Source organism: Sus scrofa, chromosome 6 (genome assembly GCF_054392235.1).
Source record: "Sus scrofa isolate SSC_HxYL_T2T_F1_AM1 chromosome 6, Sscrofa_HxYL_maternal_Yorkshire_Landrace_v2.0, whole genome shotgun sequence".
In the NCBI taxonomy this organism is placed as follows: domain Eukaryota; kingdom Metazoa; phylum Chordata; class Mammalia; order Artiodactyla; family Suidae; genus Sus; species Sus scrofa.
In genome coordinates, this window is record NC_139388.1 from 75,393,711 (window position 1) to 75,414,347 (window position 20,637).

The window sequence follows — 20,637 nt, forward strand, 5'->3', positions numbered from 1 at the left end:
CCCAGCGTTGCCAAGAGTGATTCTGGGGAACTGGGTGGGAGAAGTACGCCCAGGTCCTGGGCTCAACGGCTGCCTTGGGCAGGTTCTCTAACCCAGGTTTGGGGGTCTGGTAACCCCTAAAGTAGTATAGACCTACCCGGGATTGACCAGGGAGGTTCCTGGGCCTCGATTCCTGCATTTGGCGCCGTCTTGGCAACGTCAGATGCTAGCATCAGACCACCTGAGTTAGAGTTCTGCCGTGTGCTAGCCACAGGCAAGTTGCTTAACCTCTCTGAACCCTAGTTTCCTCATCTGTGAAATGGAGCTGCAGCAAATGGCACTTCCCTCATTGTCTGTACGCACTGAAAACAGTACCTGGCTCCAGTCAGCTCCCAGCATTGCGGGCTTCTGGACTGGGTTCTGTGCGTGTGTGACAGGCTTGTTCTTGAAAGAGACTGGGCCCAGGCGAGGCGGTGCAGTGGCTCCGGAGTATCCACTGTCCTCCCCTCTCCATCCCTGGCTCCCATGTTGCTTTCTGGCTGCTTCCACGCAACCCATGCTGTAAAGAATCACACTCCGAGTGGCTTTCCCCGAGGAAGGCACCCTAGTGTCCTGTGAGGAGGGTCCCCGAGAATTCTGCTGCACCCACACTTCTCCACAGATGCCTGTGGTTGCCAGTGGCCACCACCAAGCCATGGAGAACGCTCCTCCCAGGCAGGCAGCCCATAGAGCAGCCAAGAAGGGTGGGTTCCCTGCTCCCTTCCGTTATCTTTTGGAGCCACGGCCTGATGATGGCCAGAAGCCATTCCGGAAATTGGAAGACTTTTTCAGACCTTAAGCTTTAAGACCACCTGTTGCGTTTTATGACAGGAGGGGAGCCCAGGCCAGAGGTGTTGTTGAGAGCCGCCTCTGGGCGTTTCTCGGGCTTGTTTTTCTGATTGCCCCCCCCCTCCCCGCCCTGCCCCAGCCCCTTCCACTCTCCTGTCCTGAAGCTGTGCTCCCTGGTTTGGTATCCAAACCCAGATGTGTGTGAAGACTTCAGTTACCCCATAAACCAAGACTCAGAACTGTGTTTTCTCAGCTGTAATGTAAGTTTTTATATCTGGCTTCCAAACTCCTACTGCAGCACTGTAAAAAATTAAAAAGAAGAGCGTTAAGTAATTAAAAAACCTACATAAAACTGAAGGCTGGGAGTTTTCTACAACTGTTTTTTAAAGAGACTGGCTAAAAAGCCCCAGATGTCAGATTTTATTTCTAAATCCTGGCATCTGGCACCATATGCGTTTGGAAATTTGAGTCCTTTGTAGGCCGGTGAGTGGAAATTGCTCCCTTGTTAATGGGCTGCTGTAGCTTCCAAGGTCTTGGAGAGGCCGGCACTGTGGCTCCTGGATCCTTGCTGTCTGGTGGTCTGCAGCAGGGGCCCGAGGGGACGTGTGGGAGGGCGGTGGGGGTCTTGCGCTCGCTCCCAGTCTGCCCGGGTTTCCTTTCTGAGACCTGCAGCCCCCTCAGAGGAGCTTCTCCTTGCAAAGATGTGCCCAGCCAGGCTGCTTGCTGGGCGGGGACCTGCAGCAGCGCCCCCCGCCCCCCACGTCCAAGGCTGACAGGACTGTGCAGTGCCCTCCATCCTGCCAGCCTGGGCTCCCCTCATTCTCCTGAACTCATGGCCTGGGTTTTCTGGCGGGGGTGGTGGCATCAGGGCGTGGGCTTTGTGGATGTGGCCTCTGGCCTGGATGATGCAGGCCCATGTGCCTGCGGCCGTCATACCGGGAAGTGGCCCATAAACACTTCACAGGCAGCTTGGCCACTGGCAGCTCCCATTTGGGGGACCACTGTTGTGGCTCTCCCTCCTCCATCCAGCCCAACAAGATTTGCCAGAGAAAAGGGCGGTTCTCTGAAGCTGACATGGAGCAGTGTGTCACAGTCAAAGGGGAAGGCAGGCAAGAAGGATGGGTGTGTCCGAGGTTATCGAGGCCCTTTGCCTGTGCGCCCTCCTCCGGGAAGGGCTTGAAGCTCCAGGGGTCTTCTTTCTCTCTGCGGAGCCTTCAGGCCCATCCTTGCGCACGGCTGTGGGGAAGGGGCACTCTGGGTGATTCCAGGCCTGCTTGAGGTTAGAGCTGGGAGATGGGCCAGACAGGTGCCCAGGTGTCTCCCTCAACCCTCCAAGGTGGCTCCTGTGGATGGAGGTGGCTGCCTCACTTGCCTGGGTTCGCCCCTATGTGTGCGGCAGCTCTGCAGGGAGGGCGGGGGGGTGTAGAGGTGGAATTTGTTTTTTTTAGTTTTGTTTTAATGGAACAGCCCAGGCACACGTGGAAATGGGGGCTGCAGAATGCGCCCACAAGCTCTGGTCACACCGTGCAGCCACTGCCTCCTCTGGGCCCGCACCCCTACCCCCGGGGCGGAGTTGAAGCATATTCCAGACAGCTTATCATTTCATACTGCAGACGCTTCAGTTTGTATCTCTAAAAGATAAGAGCTCTTTTGTTGTTGTTGAATTTTACATAACCAGGATATCATTATTACACCTAAATACATGTCATGATTCCTTAATATCATCAGCTATCCAAATAGAGTTGTGCCAGTGTTTGTTTTAAGGGAATCGTCATTTAAACAGAGACCCAGGCAGGCAGACCCTTGGCTGAGCTGCAGCAGAACCTTCCTGAAGGGGGGGCCCAGGCTGGCCCTGGGGTGCTCCTGCTTCCCCAGCAGTCTGAGCTTCGGGGGTGGGCAGGAGGTGCCACTCTGACCCTCGTTCCTGTGTTATGTGACCTGCAGGCCACCACGTCCACCAACTGGATGCTGGAGTCCCAGAACGTCAATGAGCTCAAGTCGGAAATTAACTCCTTGAAAGGGCTTCTTTTAAATCGGTAGGAACTGAAACTGCTCTTGGCCTGGGCGGGGGAGGTGTTGGAGCTTTGGGTTTGGGGCACATCTCCCTTGGGGGCCTGAGTGTCCAGCCCCGCGAGTCGGGCACTGAGTGTGGGCATCCGATGCGCCTCAGCCTTCCCTCTGTGGCCCCTCCCTCCCTGCCCTAGAGGTGACAGTCTAAGTGCTCACAAGAGTTTTGAAATATAAACAGTTCCTTGGCCCCGTCAAGACCTGTTCAAGGACAGCTGGAGCCAGAAGCAGGACCTTGAGCCAAGGAGACAGGGCCCCTCGTGACGGGGCCGTATCCTCCTCTGTCCTGAACCCTGGATGGACCTCCCAGTGACATCTTGTTCACAGACAGTGCCCCCCAGAGGGCCAGGCCAGGGGTCTTTGTACCTGCTCCGTATGAAGGGCCCTACGAGTCGAGGCAGAAGCAAGGCCTGCCTGCCCACCCCTGGCTCCCGTGGTCTTGCTCTGCTGTCCCTCTGCAGGGACAAGCACCTTTTGCAGCCCTGAATGGAGGGTGATCAATTGTTCTGGGCTTTCCCAGGCCTGTCTGATTTTAAAACTGAAATTCCCCTTGTCCTGGGCCCCCAGGACAGTTGGCTGCCCTGCCTGCAGAGGCCCTGGTTGAGTGGGGGCTGTGTGAGGCTGTAGCGCCTCACTCCAGGACAAGGATGGGGACCTGGTGGGGTCCTGTGGCCCCACCCAGAGGACCCAGTTCTCCAAGCCACCTACTTCCAGGCTCTCTGGGGAGAAGAGTGTGGCCTAACAGAGCCATGGCTGAGCTTGGCGCATCGAAGAGTTGTCCCTAAGGGACATCCTCTCTGCCCCAAACCAGGAGACAAGCCTTTGAGGCCAGAGGGACAGAGAGCAGGTTGTTGGGTTACTTTGGAACCAAGGAAACTGCAAATTGAGTTTCTCATTAGCGCCCATGACATAGGTTGAACACCCCGGAGGCCCTGGCTGTGTGTGCTCCGTGGGGGTGGGGGCGGGGGCGGGGGTGTCTGGAGTAGACGGGCTCTTCCAGGACCAGAGCTGGTGGGGTGGGTGGTGGGCAGCCCAGGAGGCAGCGGGCCTTTGTCCTCTTGGCTCAGGCAGGCTGGTCCCTCCTGTCCTACAGCTTGATTCCCATGCCATTGCCAAATGGACCTGACTCTCAGGTCTGGGCTGGCTGCTGACCCAGGGCTCAGGGCAGGCATGCAGGAGTGGGAGAGCTAACTGACTCTTCTGACAAGTGTTGAGCTCAGAGGTTTTCTAGAAAAATGCCAGGTCATTGGTATTATCCCCCTGGTTCTGATGTCTCTGACCCTGAGGCTGGTGCCCAGACAACAGGCAAGTGAGAGCCCAGGCCCAGATGTCTTGGGTTCCTGGGCGTCTGGCTCCCTGCCTTTGCCCCCTGCCTCTCCCAGGGCTGGTGGCTGGGATGGTGTAAGGACGGGAGGGAACAGGCCCAGGGTGTGGCAGGACCCCAGGGCTGACTGTCCAGCAGCTGCCAGGAAGAGCAGGCCTGGCCCCGGGCAGGGAGGCCCCAGGAGGGAACAACCTGAGTGGGACAGGGTGCTCTGTGGGCAGCCCAGGGGCCTCTGCCTTCTGTCTCAGCTGCTCCAACCTCCAACGGGCCAAGAAGCCTTGTTTTTTAGGGGGCGGGTTGTGGGGAGTGGGCGGCAGAGCTCCTTCCTGTCCCACACTCTGTGGCCCTGGGGTTGCTGGTCACCTTTGGGAGGTGTGCACTTGGGGTAGGGGGGTGAGGGGGGACGCGGCTCTGCAAAGGGTGAACCCTGTTGTCTTCTCCCTCCTCTGCCAGGAGGCAGTTCCCACCCTCCCCGTCGGCCCCGAAGATCCCCTCCTGGCAGATCCCGGTCAAGTCGCCATCCCCCTCCAGCCCCGCGGCCGTGAACCATCACAGCAGCAGTGACATCTCGCCTGTCAGCAATGAGTCCACGTCGTCCTCTCCCGTGAAGGAGGGCCACAGCCCCGAGGGCTCCACGGCCACCTACCACTTGCTGGGCCCCCAGGAGGAGGGCGAGGGGGTGGTGGATGTCAAGGGCCAGGTGAGGATGGAGGTGCAGGGCGAGGAGGAGAAGAGGGAGGAAGAGGAGGATGAGGAGGACGAGGACGTGAGCCGCGTGGACGAGGAGGACTGCCTGGGGGTGCAGAGGGAGGACCGCAGGGGCGGGGACGGGCAGATCAACGAGCAGGTGGAGAAGCTGCGGCGGCCTGAGGGCGCCAGCAACGAGAGCGAGCGGGACTAGGTGTCCAGGGCGCCGGCCGGGTGTGGGATGGGGCCTTGAGCTGGGCGGGGCCTGGGGCGGGGCCTGGGGCGGGGCGGGGCCTGGCCTTTCTGACAGCCTAACCCACCGTGGCCTGGGCCCTCACCTTCTCAGCTCTGAACTCTCTGGGCAACTCTCTGGGCGTAGGCCCCCCCAGCCCCTCCTGGGCAGGTGTCCTGTCCCCAGGGGCTCTGCTGAGCGTCTGCCAGCCCAACACCGTGCATGACAAGAGGTAGTTTTATTACCTGACTCCTGACCCTCCGTGGAGGAGGAGCCGGTACCTGCGTCCGCGTCCCTCCCTCTGCCCCGGTCTCCTTCACTGCTTCTCACCAGTGGCCAAGGGCGCCACGCTGTTTCCAAACTGCTGGCCGAGGGCCACCCAAGGCCCCCGGCCCAGCGCGGACCATGCCGCCCTTGTGCGCCTGTGCAGCCCCGGCCCCGCAGTGCTCGGTCGTCCGCCCGCACGTGACAGCACACCGCACCTCTGACCGCTGGCTTGCTCAGCTTCCACCGGGGCGAGATGTGCTTCCACCCCGGTGTGGGAGCCAGGCGTCAGGGCCTTCCTGTCTGCCCCCCCCCGCCCCCCAAACACGTGTTCTTTTGTGTGATCAGGTGTAGGTTTCAGAATATAAGATACGACTGTATATAATTGTAATAAATACGAGTTGCCACTATTTAATTCCTGCCTGTGGCTCCCTGTCTGCTCTCGGCCCTCTGGGGCCACCCGGGGCGGGATGCGGGGGTGGGGCCCGGCAGTCCTGCTGAGGGCCTGATGGGGGGCAGCCCCTGTCTCCCTTGTCTGGCCCCTCCCCCAAGGCAGGAGTCCCTGCTCACCCACAGCTGGAGGGTTTTGTCCTTGGTCCCGAGCATCTGCGGAAGGGCGACGATCTGATCCAGGCGAAGGGACCTCACGTTGCTGTATACAGACCTGGTGTGGAGTGTGATGAGCTCTCCTTCCTTAAATGGATGCATGTGCTCCCAGGAGCGTGTGTCTCGTTCCCTCTTCCTCCCCCGTCTTCTCTCTGCTCCTCTCTCACCCTCCCTGTCTCCCTTTAACCTTCACACAGCATTTAGCTAAACCCGGAAAAACAGCGTGCAATGGAGCATTCTGCTCCCTTGAGCCCCAAGGGCTGTGGCCGGGGCCGTGTGTGGGGTCAGGGGCCTGGTCACGTCCGGTGCCTTGTGTAGACACAGGCTTTGGAAACAAAGTGCAGGGACAGCGGCCGCCGCCGAGGTGGAGCTGCAGCGCGGTATGTACCCTCCAGGGAGGCCCACGGCCTCCTGCCCACGAGGCAGGCCTCCCGCCTGCCTGGCCTGGGAGGGTGGAAGCCACCAACGGCTGAGGGTGAGACTGGGCGCCGGGGCGGTTTTGTCTCAGAAAACAGGTCGCCTCCTGTCCAGGCCCTTTCTCAGGTTCCTGCAGCAAACTCCCTCCTGACTCTCAGGCCAGGGGCCCTTGGTAGGTGTCAGGTCATGGCATCCGGCCCCTCCCTGACCCTCTGGGTGTCCAGCTCTTCAGCCTGGCTTCTCAGGTTTTGTCTTTGATGCTCAGGTGATGTCCCGGCTCTCTGCTTTCCCGCCACATGCTCCGTAGGGACAAGCAGAGCCCACGTTGAGTCACCTTCGTTTCCTTGCCTTCCTGAAGAAGCAGCCAGGATTCTCAGACCCCAGGGGCGACCAGCCTAGTCTGGACGAGGGGCCCGTGTCTGGCAGCCAGTCAGGCAGACCTGGGGTGGATGAGCAGAGGGCTGACAGCTCGGTCGGAAGCACCCTTGGCCTCGGGGAGCGGAAACCCTGGGTCCTGGGTGGGCTGTCACACTCTCCCGTTTGCTTGGTGACCATTTCTCATGGTCTCTGACTTTGCAGAGGTCCCTCTTGCCATAGGAGCAGACAGGAGGCCAGAGGGCCAATAGCCTGGGACAGAGATGCAGCCAGGACTGCTGGGGAGGGGGCACTGGGGCTGCACGGGGCGCCTTTGCCCCAACGTGGGGGGGTCAGTAGTTTCTTAGGTTCTGAACTCCCTGTGAGAGAAAGAGACGGATCCCCGGGCCCCGAGGCCTTTTGCCCCGCGGGTCCTGAGCACCGATCTCAGCTTTTGAGGACAGAGAGTCTGGCGGGATTTCAGGGAAAAAAAACCCCTCCCCAAAACAGCGTGAGTGCTGCCTAATAAAGGCAGCTGCTGGACGGAGGGAAAACAGCCCTTTGAAAAAAAAAAGCCTTTCATTAGAAAAATAATGCATTTCATCCAAATAAGGTAAAAATATTTGGAATGGGGCAGAAGTGAGCAGCAGGCAGCGCCTGTCAGGCCCTTTCTGGAAAGGAGAAGATTATTAAACTCAATTACAAAGTATTTTTGTAAAGTGTCTTTTAAGAAAGAACTCGCCCCAGTGCTGGGAGGCTACAGGACAGCCCTCTGGCCCCTGAGGTCTCCCCAGCTGGCCCGGTGACTCTTGGCTCTTGGCTCTTGGCTGTGCCCTGGGCAGCCCCAGCCCCCTGCTCTTTGCGACGCCCCCAGAGGGGAGCTGGCGAGGCAGCTGTCCCGTCTGCCCGGTGCCCTCCTCCCGTGTCCCGGGACTCCCTGGCGGGGAAGGGAGCCTGAGTCTATAAGCGTTCTCTTGTTTTCATATTGAAAAATGCCATCGCTGCCTGAGGCCGCAGGAGGCACAGACGCCCCTTCCCCCGCCGGACTCGGTTCATAGGTGCGGTTCATAGACTCTCCCTCCCCTTTAATGAAAGCGGGAAGGCCCTCCCCGTGTTGCGTGGCTTGCTTGTCTCCCTGAGAGGGAATTGGGCCTCCGTGGGGGCTCACGCCCGGTGGGAGGAGGGGTTCTCTAGAAGGCTCCCTTCCTGCACCCCCCACCCCCCCCCGGCAGCCAGCCCTGGACCCAGGTTCTGCCCCGGAGCCCGAGGAGGAGGAAGGACAGGCAGCAGACCTGCCTGTCCACCGATCCTCAGGAGTTTACTTCATCCTTAGTTTTTCTTAGTCTATTTGCTTAAAGTTGCTTGTGCCAAGGCAGCGGCGAGGAGGATCCGAGTCTCCAGACAAAGGCAGTGAGCCCGGCAGGCAGCGGGGCGGCTCCGGCCTCAAGGGGCGCACGCCCTGGGGCCAGACCCAGCCCTGGCCGAGCCCCTGCCCTGACCCCCTGTGGCCCCCGCTGCTGCTTCGCCCTCACAGCTCTTTCCCGCCCTGCGACCAGGCAGCTCCCGGTGCGGTGTGGCCACGTGACGGCCACGTGACCGCGGGCCGCTCGGAGCAGGGGGAGCTTTAAATCTCCAGCGGCTCGGGCGCGCGTCCCCCCGAGTGGTGAGCAGACCTTAAGAGTTTACTTTCATCAGGCGCTTTAAAGCTCATGTTGTTCCAGAAGAGATGCGGTTTTATCATCGTTTCACAGGGAGAACGCCTGGAGCCTTTTCTTGTCTGACAAGTCCTGGGAGGACCGGCCTCAGTGACGAGGCCCCACTTCTCAGTGCACCCGCGAAACTCGAGTGCCGGGCCCTCGGCGGCCTGGCCGGCAGCTCCGGAGGGTGTTTCCGGGACAGGAGTTCCAGGATGCCCCGTGGATGCTAAATCCGGGAGCAGCAGCCGGGTCCCCGGGAGGCTCAGGGCAGGGCTGAGGGGCTGCGACGTCAGGACAGGCCCTTCAGTGGGGAAAAGCCTTTGATTTTCGCAGGCCGCAGTGTCTCTCTCCCCCAAGTGGTGTGGGGTGTGGGGCTCCAAAGAAGAGAAGCATTTGGGTCTGGCCATCCGTGCCTGCGTGGGCTGTGGGTCCTGGGAGGTGCTTCCTATCTGGCCTCCCAGAGGGTGGCGTGGTCCCCCCAGGGAGGGTGGCACAGGCCTGGCCCCTGTTCATTCCTGGCAAGGTCCTGGGGACTCCCGCCAGTTTGAGGGGACCTCTGCCCGCCCTGCTTCCTGGAGGCCTGCCTGGGGGCAGCAGCACCTCCACTATCCGGTGCCCTGGCCCTGGGCCAAGGCCACCTGTGGGACCAGGGCCACCTCTCACAAATGCGAATGGAACAATAGTCCCCTTTGCCCGGGTTGACTGGCCATGCTGCCCGGGGAGGCGTGGCCCCGTTGCTGCGTCTCCAGGCGGGGTGGGGCGGCCTGCCTGTGGAGAAAGCCCAGGCCCAACTCCCGTGGGTGACTCAGCTGCTGGTAGCACCCAAGCTGGGCCAGGTCTGTGGGAGGCGGGCAGGCCACTGAGCTCAGCGTGAGCCTGTGCAGCTGGTTCTGGCTCTTTCCAAGAGGTTACAAAACTCTTGAATTTGCCCCAGTTTGGGTGTAGAAGCATCGCACCACCACAGCTAATTAAATCCCAGAATGAAAACATGTTTTACTGCAATTCCTACTGAGTCCAGCGAGCCATGGGGAGCATGGTGGGGCCTGGGCCCATTCCCCAGCCCTGGGGTGGGGCTGCCCCAGCTGCGGGCCCCTCCCTCCTAGGGGCGGGGGACACGGGGCAGTGGGCTGGCCTGGGTGCAGCTTCTTCAGATCACAGGCCTTTGTCTCCCCAAGACCCAATGCCCCCTTCCCTGGGCCCTGTCTTGTTCCCGTGGTTGGGCCGGGCCCCCTATCTCTGCCACATAGAAGTCTGCTGAGGTCCATCGGGGCCCAGGAGACCTGGGGGCAGCTGAGGAGGGGGCGTCTACTCTGAGTCCCTGCCCTGGCTCCCCCGGGCCCCAAGCGTCCCTGAGAGGCAGCTGGAGCTGGAGCCCCTGTGGGTCCTGCCCCCGCTGCAGACCCACCACCCGCCCGGCTGAGGTCCGGGCCTGGCTCCTTGCCTCCCCTCAAGCCCCGAGGGAGGGCTGCTCGGCCCACCAGGGCCTGTGAAGCTCCAATAATGGTTTTAATTTGTTGAACTTGTGTTTTATCCCATAAATTAGTCACTGTTTTATTTAACAGAATCGAGATATCCACAAACAATAGGCAAGTTCCAACGTGAACATTTTAATAAGACAGAAAAAAGTATATATTTTCTTGTCTGTTACAAACATATTTATGTAAATAGCCTGTGGGCTGCGTTCCAGGAGGAAAGAAGAAAGGGAAGGGCCCTTGGTGCCGGGTTGGGCTGGAAACGAGGCTTCTGTGGAGGAAATGACAGTGAGCAGGGCCCCGGGAGCCGGGCAGCCCCCGTGCCCACTCCCTCTGCGGCCCAGGTGGCACCCGGGGGACGCGCTGGCTGGACCTCACTTTCCCAGGCCCTCGGTCCCTCCCCAGGAAAGGGGTGAGCTCGCTGCAGGGGTGTGACATCCAGCAAGGGCCTCCTTGAGGCGGAAGGCCCTGCACTCGTCACGTCTCCTCCCGGGGGCCCTGGGATGCCTGGCTGCCTGGCTCAGGGCAAGGCTGGCAAGATGGCACAGTTGACGAGGTTTAATGAGAAGTGGGTCACCACCTCAAAGTGTCAAGCGTGAGGCGAGGCCCGCGCTCTGGGCGGGGCCTGGCAGGAGCGCTCGTGCCCAGCTTCTGAGGGCGCCCCAGCCACTGTGCCACCAGGGCCGGCGGCTCAGGCCTGGGGCTGGTGACTGTAGACCCAGGAATTGGCCCCCTTTGGCGCTGCCCCCGCGTGCTCCAGGCAGGAGCCGAGCCAGCATCCGGATCGGATCCGGGTACGCGCCGTTCCCAGCCCGGGCAGGTCCCTGCAGGAAGGAGGAAGGAGCCGAGGGAGGAGGCAGAGGGATGACCCTGCCAAGTGCCTGCCCGGTAGCCCTGGCCGCGTGGGGAGGGGGCTGGCCAGGTTGCAGGCCTGGGAGCCTCTGGAGTCCTGTCCGGGCCCAGGGCTTCTAGGCCGTCCACCGCGGCCACGGCGGCTCCTGAGTCTCCGAGGGGACTTCAGGTGGGTTTGGGGAGGGAGGGAGGCCAGGCAGGGCTCAAGCCCCCCACTCTCTGTCTCCAGCAACCTGGGAGAGCTTGGTCCCATCCCAGGGGCAGAGCTGGTCTGCCCCCTTCCCTGCCAGGGTTGAAGGGTGACCGACGTCCCCCCCACCAACTTGGCCCACGGAGCTCGGCCATGCTGGCTGTGCCGCCCTCCACAGCTGGGCCACCCCTGGCCGCTAGGGGCTGAGTTTAAAAATAAAAGCTAACTTGATAGATGTTTTTTCCAGTTTTTATTGAGTGAAAATGTCAAACCTTGCATCAGTCATGCAAAAAAAAAAAAAAATCAAATAAATAAAACACATATATTAAATTTCTAATAGCACTAAATTCAAGTGGAAAAATATTCAGTTCTTAATAACCAGGTGCCGAGGAGACCAGATTCAAGTAATCAGAGCACACGCTGTTCAGTTCGGTTTTCACGTTTTGCATTTTCGTCTCAAAACCTCTCTATATATCTCTATATATCTATATATGTATATACATATAGATATATACACACATATGTGCATACATATTATTTTATATTTATATATATACACATACATAGTTATAAAACATTAAAAAGAGCATTGGTGGATCAAGCATTGTTTTCCCCACGGAAAGAAAATAAAACAAAAATTACACGTTAAAATTCAAAATGAGCTAGCAATGGCTTATAGTCCTAGTGTGCAATATGAAGGTTACAAAAGGCTAGACTTCGCACTGTCGGCATCTTCTTTTTTTCTTTTTTCTTTTTTTTGTTTTGATTTTGCTACATTGAAAAAAAATTTTTTTTTTTTTCTCCTTTACGAAACTCCTTCCACAGACTCCCCGGTTCTGTGGTCGGGCACAAAGTCTGGGCGAATGCTCAGCAGCAGCACGTGGTGCCCACAGAATTCAGGAGGCTCTGGTAGGGGCTGTTCTAGAAAACCATGTGTTTCCTTTTGAATCAGGTACACTCTGTCTGACCACTCCTCCCTCCCGGCTCCCTCTCCAGTTCAGATGGTCCTGGCTTTCTGGCTGTGGGCAGCCAAGAGGAAAAAAAGAAAAAAAAAAAGAAAAAAAAAAAGGAAAAAGAAAAAGCCACTGCCCCTTCCCCCTATCCCCAGCTGGGTCTGGCCTGGAGACCTATGGGGAGGAGGCTCTGAGTGACAGTCTGTCCCTCAGGCTAGGCCTTGAGTGCTCCCTGTGGCCACATCACACAGGGTCCACCCTGAGACAGGACTGGTGGCCCAGAGTGGAGAGAACGGGAACAGGAGGGGCCTTGGGCAGTCCCCCTCGGTCCCTGTCGCGCTTGGAGCCACTGGCCAGGTGTGTGTGTACCTGCCAGTGGGGTCACGTCCCCCGCTCTGGGCTCAGGGACCTCATTGCTGGGAGGGGCAGTGGGTGTGTGTATGTGGTGGGGGGGTATTTTGCAAAGAGAACCAAATCCAGGTGGGTTGCATCAGCAAAGAAGTATCCCAAACAAAATAAAACAAACGGGGGTGGGGGGGAAGCCCTATAAAGCCACACGCATAACCAAGAGAAAAACTCAAATGTTAAATTAACTACAAACTTGTATCAACAATAATAGTCCTTTTTTCTTGTCTCTACAAAATTCAAGTTAAAAGTTGGAATCACACAGCTCCCATCAGTGCTAGTGTAAAGACGGACAGCCTCAACCTGGTAAGGCCTCTAAACTAAACCTAAACAAAATCCCACGTGAGCAATTGCACTCAGGTCTCCAACCTCAGGGCTGGTCCGGAGGCGGGTCTGGGCTCTAGCCGCCCGCCTGCTTTTTTCTTTTGTTCTGTGTAGAATAATAACCTTTACAGGAAAAATACTGTACAACTTTCTCGCTTTTTTTTTTCCTATGTTGAATATTAAAGCCCCAAACAGTCGCATCCTTCCTGTTCTCACCACCTGTGTGGCTGAGACCCCCTGCGGGCCCAGCGCCCCAGCACCAGCTGCTCTTCCCTCTGTGAACGAGCACAGCGCGGGCCGGGAGGCCCCAGCCCTCGGAGCAGATGCCCGGGCCGGGCCCCGCCGCGACGGCCGAGCAACCCGGGGCTGCCAGCGCTGCCATCGCCAGGAGGCTCCCTCCGCGGTCCCTGTAGTGTCACCCGTGCTCACGCCTTCCGCCCCGCCCACCCCCAGGGCCAGGAGGGAGGGAGGGTCTTAGCTGCACGAACGGGAGGCCCTGCCAGGTGCTGCCGGTGCCGGCGACCCCGCGCCCGGCCCAGCCCTGAGCAATGAGAAATCCCACCGGCGCGGGCGTGGGGCGCGGGGTCCGGCGCGGGGAGGGCGCTCGGGGCAGCCGCCCGGGCTCGGCGCCTGCCTCGCCCTCCGGGACCCCCGCTCCTCGTTCCCGCCCCGGACAAGAGCACCTTCTGTTTCCCTGAAGAAGATCCCCGAACTGCGGCCGGAGGACGGTCACCAGCAGCCTCTGTCCTTCCGGCCGCTGGGCTGCCACGCGGGCGGGCGGGCGCGGGGCGGCCCCGGAGCACCAGAGGGAGGCCCCCGCCTCTGTCCTGAGACGGACTCGGGGTCCGGAAGCACCGGCGGGGGCCCCGAGCCCGGAGCGCCTCCCGACGCCGGAACCGCGGCGCACACCTAGCTCTGTACAAGGGAAGCCTGACATATAAATACCGTTTCTTACAAAATGCACAGCAAGAGGACAATAAGGAGGCGAGACCCCGCGGGCGCCGGGCGCCGCCGGCCCCCCTCGCGCCACCGCCCGGCCGCTACGGGGAGGCGGCGGCGGGCGCGGGCCCGGGGGGCGCGGGGGCGCCGAGGGCCGCCAGCTCCGGGCTCCGCGGCGCCGCCGCGGCCTCGGGCAGCGACTCCTCCGAGTCGGTGCGCAGGTCCTCGTCGTCGTCCTCATCCTCGTCGTCGTCCTCGTCGTCGTCCTCGTCGTCGTCGTCCTCGTCGTCGTCCGCCTCCTCCTCGTGCAGCTCCAGCTCCTCCTCGTCGTCCTCCTGCGACGACTCGCCGGCCGCGGGGCCGGGCGCGGGCGCGGCGGGGCCGGCGCGGGGCCCGGGAGCGTCGGGCGGGCCGGGGTCGCCAGCGGCAGCGGCGGCCGCGGGCAGAAAGAGCAGGGCGGCGGCGGCAGCGGCGGGCTCGGCGCCGGGCGGGGGCGCGCCGTCCAGGCAGGCGGCCGGGCCGGGAGCGGAGCCCTCGGCGCCGGGGGAGGCGGCGGGCGGCTCGCCGCGCTCCTGCTTCTCGTGCTTGCGCTTGTGCGAGTCCATTTGCGACATGCCCACGACCGTGTGGCGGCAGCCGGGGTAGGTGCAGTGGAAGTGCGAGCACTTGAGCTTGTACTTGCAGTCGGGCACGGCGCAGTCGGCGCTCGAGCTGAACTGGCAGAAGCCCGCGGCGCTGATCACGTCCTGCTTGCCGTGGTGCTTGCGGTGCGCCGTGACCTTGGTGCTGTCGGTGCAGCGGAAGCGGCAGCGCAGGCAGTGGAAGTGCGTGCTGGTGCCCGAGAAGGGGCAGTCGGCGAAGTGGCAGCTGAGCGAGGCCTTGAAGCGCTTGAAGTCGTCCAGCACCAGGTTGTCCACGCGGTCGTGGTGCTGCGCGTGCTTGTACATGTGCGTGCGCCCGCAGAACTTGTAGCCGCAGTTCTCCCGCGTGCAGTGGTAGTGGGTGACCTTGAGCGAGAACTGGCAGGCCGCGTCCTTGCAGTCCTCGTAGAGGTCGAAGCGCCGGAAGCCCTCCAGCATCATGCCCTCGTCCAGCATCTTGCGCGAGGAGGCCGTCTTGCGCCGCTTGCCAAACGGTGACATGTCCTCGATGATCCAGAAGCGCTTTTTGGCCCCGGAGGCTGTCGGCATGGAGATGGTGTTCCCTGGAGAGGAGGGCTTGGTCAGTGCCCTCGTGGGCCCCATTCGTGATCAACTCTGGGCCTGTCCCATGACCCCCACCACCCCACCCCAGGTGGCCAGGGAGCCCCACGCTTCCCCCTTCGTCATCCTGCATCTGCAGGTGGGTGGCAGAGCAAGCAGCTCTGGGGGACAGGGTGGCTGCTTCCTGGCCAGTTAGGGTGGGAAGTGAGGACACGTCCTGGTGCTAATTGAAGCTGAAGGGGGAATCTAGGTCGTCAGAGTGTAATTACCCAAGTTGGACAGGGGCCAGGACGCCATCACACGCTGGCCTCTAATGTGGGACAGGCCGGCTCCTTCTAACCAGTTTCCCTGGCTGCCCTCGGGTCTGCGCCTGGGACCGGGCTACTCCCAACAGGGATCCCGGGTGCCCTGGGGCTGTTGGCAGCTGCAGCTCCCATCCCGAGGAGCACCTTCGTGGTACCAGAAGGTGCTCTAGGGTCTGGGGCTTTTCTGTCCACGCCCCCCCCACCAACCCTCTGTGGGCTGGGAGAGGGCAGCTTCTGCTGAGGGGACAGGACTGGAGCAGGGGCTTGGCCGGTGGCTGGATGCCCATCTGTACCCTCCCTCTTGGTCCCATCTGCTTCCCTGGCTCAGGATGTCCCACAGTCAGGGCCGCCCTATCACAGTGTGGTTGTGGTCCCATTACCCTCTTTCTGGGGGCTGGCGTGAGGGGAGTACAGGCAGCTGGGGAAGGGGTGGCTGTCTAGGCACTCCCTGCTCCACACCCCGACCTCGCCCCCCTGCAGAGTGCAGGGTGGGCACCCTCCAGGCTCCCCCCACCCGCGCACTGACCTGCCCAGCCCTCCTTCAACCTGCCTAGAACGGCCAGCACCAGGCACGGACGTGCTGCTCTGTCCATCTCAGCAGCAGACCCAATCCCCCGCCCCCACCCCCAGCTCAGCAGGCGGAGAAAACCATAACGGCTGTGGGCTGGGGAACCCTGGTGGGGGTGGGGGTGGGGGGCCGGGGGGCTGGGGCCTGGGGATCCAGGTGGGTGAGGACTGTCTGCTTTGGGTCTGAGGTCACAGGGCTCTGTCTGGTTCTGCCTGCGACAGAACATGGGCCAAAATCCACGAGGGGGAACCCTCTGCTTCGCTCTCTGCCACCCCCCTGGGCTGGCCCAGTGCCTGGCACTCGGGCAGCACGTGCAGTAAGAATGAACAGAGGAAGAGGCAGAGCCAGCTGATGACTACCCCAAAGGGCTGGGGGGGGCGGGCAGCTACAGGGTGGGGCCAGGAGGCCCCTCTGCCATTGAGCCCTGCTGGGGCCTGGGCCTCTTCCTGCTTGGCTCCAGGGTTGGGGGTTCAGGCTGGTGTCAGGACCCTCCAAACCTGGGCAGGCCCCAGACACCAGCAGCTTTCCCAAGAACCTGTCTGCCCATCCCTCGTGCTGGGCCCCAGGTGAACTCCCCAAAGCAGAAGGGACAGGCTCTGCCTTGCCGCAGGGGCGTGTGTGTGTGTGGGGGGAAGCACATGGCCATCTTGGGGCTCAGGCCAGTTGCTGAGATGGGGTGAACCCCAGGGAGCGCTGGTGGCGATGTTCTGGCCTGTCCCGGGCTGAGCAGGAGCTGAGAGGAGCTGTCCTCGGGACAAGGGGACAGGCGCTCTGGTCTTGGGGGTGCTGGAGGCAGATGGGGTGGCCCTGTCATTGGCCCAGCAGGCCACAGAAAAGGGTCAGGTCCTGGACTGTGGCCTTAAGGATCAGCTGGGGTGACAGACACTGGTAAAGAGGGCATGAGTGAGTTACCTGCGGCGTCCTGAACTAGGGGGACGTCACTTTTTACTGGAGTTGGAGTGGCAGTGATGGGCGGGAAGCTGGGCGGGCTGCTGATGGGGTGGGCCAGGCCCCGGGTGGCTCCGAGAGTGGCACTGAGCAGAGAGTATGAGAGACAGGGTGGAGAAAGGAGGCGTGGGAGGGAGGGCAGGGGGGACCGGAGCGCGGCTGGCGAGAAGGATGGGGTCAGCGGGGGCGGCGGAGCCACACGGGCAGCCTCGTCACCAGCGGCAGCAGGAGGAGGAAGAGGAGGAGGAGGAGGAGCCGGGCAGCCTGGAGAGGGTGGAGAAAAGCAGAAAAAAAAAAAAAAAAAAAAAAAGAAAGAAAGAAAACCAAAACAAAAGAGAAACCAAAATGAGAAACCCAATGGCAGAAGCAAGTATGATATGAAAACATGTGGACAGATGAGGAGCCGACAGATGCCACAGGGAAGACGGGAGGAGGTGGCCGAGGAGAGAGGACTGGACGGGGAGGCAGTGCAGGGAGAGGCTACGGCGGGCTAGGGAGGACCCCACGCTGGGGCCCAGGGGCTGCACTGGGGACAATGGCAGAGGGGGCAGAAGAGGGCCAGGGCTGGACGAGGCCCGCCTGCCCCTCTGGCCGGGGGCTGTGCTGCTTTTTCTGTAGCTCTCAGCTGCAGCCTGCGTCCTCTCCTGGAAACTCACGCTGAGGGCAGAGCGCTGGGGCGGCGGGCAGACCGGCAGCAGACACCCTCAACGGCCCAGGTCCCACAGACCAGCCACACATCGGTCTGTCCTCCGCCGAGGCTGCCTGACCATGACCCGCCTGTCCTAAGCTGGGCCCAGCGCTGCTGGGCCTCAGGAGGCGAGGCCTGTCCTGGGCTTCCCGGCCGCCTGCTCACCTGCCGCGGTGCTCTCGTTGCCCACGGGGGTGCTGGAGCAGCTGCGGTCCATGGTGGAGGACTCGGAGGACATGGCGCCCGGGCTGCAGCCGGTGTAATCCATGTACTCGTCCGTCTCCGTGTCCATCAGGCTCGGGGGGCCCTGAAAGGAAGTGGGGGGCCCTGAGGAAGCTGGGCTGGGGGCTCCGCTGCCCCGCAGGCGCGGGCAGCCGGTCGCTCTGGGCGGCCTGGCCCACCATGGGGAAGCAAGAACAGGAGCGGCTGATGCCCTCTGGCCACCCCGGGAAGGGGAGGGGACAGCCTGGCAGCGCCCGGCTCACCTGGGAGGAGGGCACGCGATCGAAGTTCTTCCCCAGCATCCTCCGCATGTGCTTCCGGGCGTGGGAGGTCATCTGGTGCTTGAGGAGGAAGGAGAACTGGCAGCCCTCGCGGATGCAGTGGAAGTGGCTGTTCACCTGGTTGTACTTGCAGCCTGTGGACACAGCCCCCCCGGCCGTGAGCCTCCGCTGCCGGCCAGTGCTCATGGTACCCTCTGGGTGTCGGGCACTGTTCCAGGCATGGGGACATGTGGCCAACAAGGCGGATGGTGTCTGGGGAAAGGCCACTTCCCCTATGGCGGCGCTCCTATGAGGAGGGCTTGTACCCCACCCCTGGAAAGTCCTAGGCCACCTGGCTGTCCAAAGCCTGGGCCTCCCCTCCAGCCGAGCAGGGATGCACATGACAGTGGCGGGCTGGCTCCATCCCCTGCCCGGCCCACTGAGAGGACCATGGGCTCCAGGGTGAGGGGACCACCAAGGACCTGTGCGCTAGATCAGCCACCTCCCAACAAGCCACCTGTCCCCACAGCTCCTCTGGGGAGCCAGGTGCTGCTGGCTTCCAGGCCTTGTTGAGATGGTGGTGGGCCGGCTGGCCCTCTGTCCCCCACCCCCAACCTCTGCTCTGCTCCGGGCTGGGAACAAACAGAAGCGGCCTCACTGAAACGGTATCAGCAAGGGGCAGGTGAAGACCTGCCCGTTGCCATGGCGCCTGAGCCGGGCCCAGTGTTTCCTATCATCCCCCAGCTTTGTTTGGCCCCCGTTACCACTAAAAACACCCAAAGTTGAGTAAATAACAACTGCAGAGCACCCTGACAGCTGTAAACTGAGCCCAGGAACAGCGCGGGCCACCCAGTGTTGATGTCTGTTGCCCTGATGACGGCCCTCTCTCAGGCCCTGAATCCGTGTTGAGTTCATACTTGGAGGAGAGCTTTGTTTTTTTTCCGGCAGGTGGCTTTACGGAGTCCCCCGGGCAAAGGCCGGTCTGCTGCAGGCGGCGGCCCCACCGCTACACCCCCTGGGACCACCTGAGTCACGACTGGCCTTGCGGGCAGCCCAGGCGTCTGCACCCCGTCTACCTGGCTCCCATCCACCCCCGTTTCCGGGGGAGCCCCCCCTCTCCCCCAGGGCAGATTCCTGCTCCGCACCTGCAGGCCCTGAACACACGGCTCCATCCTAAGGCAGGAGGCTGGGCTCTGCCCTCTGTCTGCTGGTCTGGGGCCTCCTCCCCACGAGCCCCAGGGCAATGGGCCCAGGAAGCTCCTCCTCCTCAGGGAGACCTTGTTCCTGGGCTGGGGGGCAGCTTCCCTGCCGAGGGCTCAGCTCTCAGCAGCAGAGTTAACTCCAAGGCACCTGCGGCCCAGCTCAGGGCCACTTATGGCCTCCTCTTGCGTGCCCCACGGCCACCTCCTTCCAGGTCAGCCCAGGTCACAGATGCTCTGGGTTGAGCCCACAATGTATCTGCTGTCCCAACAGATCCCCAGCACCAAGCACAGGGCCAGCCACAGTGGACGCTCAAAAAAGATCTGAGCTGCCAGCTCCACCCCCACCACCGCCCCCCGCAATGGGACAGAGCCTGGCACATGGCTGCCCCTCAAAAAATGTCTGCCGAATGAATGAATGAACAAACGAACAAGCCGTGGTCCATTGTGGATAAAACCCTGGTCCTTAAAGCCATGGAAAGACATCCCAGGGCAGAGAACCTCAGGAGCTCCTAAGACGTACCTGCAAGGCCCTCTTGAAAAGGAAAGGACGAAGAACCCAGCCTAGGCCTGGACGCCGGAAACGAGGCTCCAGGCATCTTCCCTGGGGAGTGGCGTGTTCCGAGTCACCCTCACCCCTTCTCCTAGGCTCTTGGGGGTTTTACTGTTTTCCCAGTTTGACGATGCCTGGCCTGCGATATCTGCGACATCTCTTAAAAAACATGGAGCCTGCTGGCTGTGGTGTAGGCCGGCAGCTGTAGCTCCAATTCAGCCCCTAGCCTGGGAACCTCCATATGCCCCGGGTGCGGCCCTAAAAAGCCAAACAAACACACAAAAACAGAACATGGAGCCTGATGTACAGGGGACAAGAAGTAGGTCCCAGCGAGGTGGCCCAGGCCCCCAGGGGCCAGGAACACAGTCCTGCCCTCTGCTGTCACCCCCCCCCCCCCGCCCCGGCCTTCGGTACCTAGCCTGCCGCACTCCTCACGCTTGGTGAAGTACTTGAATCCGTTGGCTGCCCGCCGCTCGGCTTTCTCATGCTTCTTTATGTGCCACGGCAGCTTGGTGGTGATGTTGGTCACAAAGTAGCAGCCGCTCCGGAGACAGTGGTAGTGCCCGCGCATCCGGAACTCGCAGTGCTGCAAGGAGGGACAGGAGGCTCAGGACCAGGCAGGCCGATGTCCATAAGCTCGCTCTGGGCTGTGGCAGGCCCTTCGCACACGTGTGTTCTGCGGTACTCAGAACCAGAAACACACCTGTGTTAAGACCTGCCACGTGTTAAAAAACAGTATGTCCCTTTCTGCCGCTTGATTCAAACATCCTGCCTGGTATCACTGCCATCCCTCTCTAAGCCCACGCCCAGAGCAGACATCACTAATTTATCTGAGCACTCTTCTCTCGAGGCCCGGCCCTAGGCAGACATCATTAATCTATCCTAGCACTCTTCTCTGTGCTCCCGGGTCTAGGCTCAGACTCCTTCTCCTCGCTCTGTCAGGAAGGCCCTGCAGGTCTCAGGGGTAGGCCTTTATAGTGAATCGGATCGACAGGTCAAGCTCTTCATCTGTCCAATGGGCCTATTTTAAAATTCTAGGCCTCTGAGGAAAGGCAGCCCAGCTGTTCCAAGACGGGCAGAATGATGCCAAGTGCACAGTGGC

At 61.2% G+C, this 20,637-nt stretch overlaps 2 protein-coding genes across 10 annotated transcripts in view; one reads left to right on the plus strand and one right to left on the minus strand.

Moving 5' to 3' along the window:
• Window positions 1-5,796, plus strand: part of PEX14 (peroxisomal biogenesis factor 14) — a 134,394-nt gene extending 128,598 nt beyond the window's left edge. For all 6 annotated transcript variants that reach the window (XM_003127561.4, XM_084962771.1, XM_084962770.1 and 3 more), the window contains 2 exons: window positions 2,752-2,843; window positions 4,652-5,796. In XM_003127561.4, coding sequence (XP_003127609.1) covers window positions 2,752-2,843; window positions 4,652-5,099 — 540 coding nt within the window. In that variant the 3' untranslated portion in view covers window positions 5,100-5,796. The remainder of the gene's footprint in view (window positions 1-2,751; window positions 2,844-4,651) is intronic.
• A 7,749-nt stretch (window positions 5,797-13,545) lies between these two features.
• Window positions 13,546-20,637, minus strand: part of CASZ1 (castor zinc finger 1) — a 149,448-nt gene continuing 142,356 nt past the window's right edge. For 3 of the 4 annotated variants that reach the window (XM_084962742.1, XM_084962741.1, XM_084962740.1), the window contains 5 exons: window positions 19,950-20,121; window positions 17,787-17,938; window positions 17,467-17,608; window positions 16,578-16,877; window positions 13,546-14,794 (listed from right to left, as the gene is read on the minus strand). In XM_084962742.1, the coding sequence (XP_084818868.1) occupies window positions 13,692-14,794; window positions 16,578-16,877; window positions 17,467-17,608; window positions 17,787-17,938; window positions 19,950-20,121 (1,869 nt within the window). In that variant the 3' untranslated portion in view covers window positions 13,546-13,691. The remainder of the gene's footprint in view (window positions 14,795-16,577; window positions 16,878-17,466; window positions 17,609-17,786; window positions 17,939-19,949; window positions 20,122-20,637) is intronic. The other variant, XM_084962743.1, reaches the window with a different exon arrangement.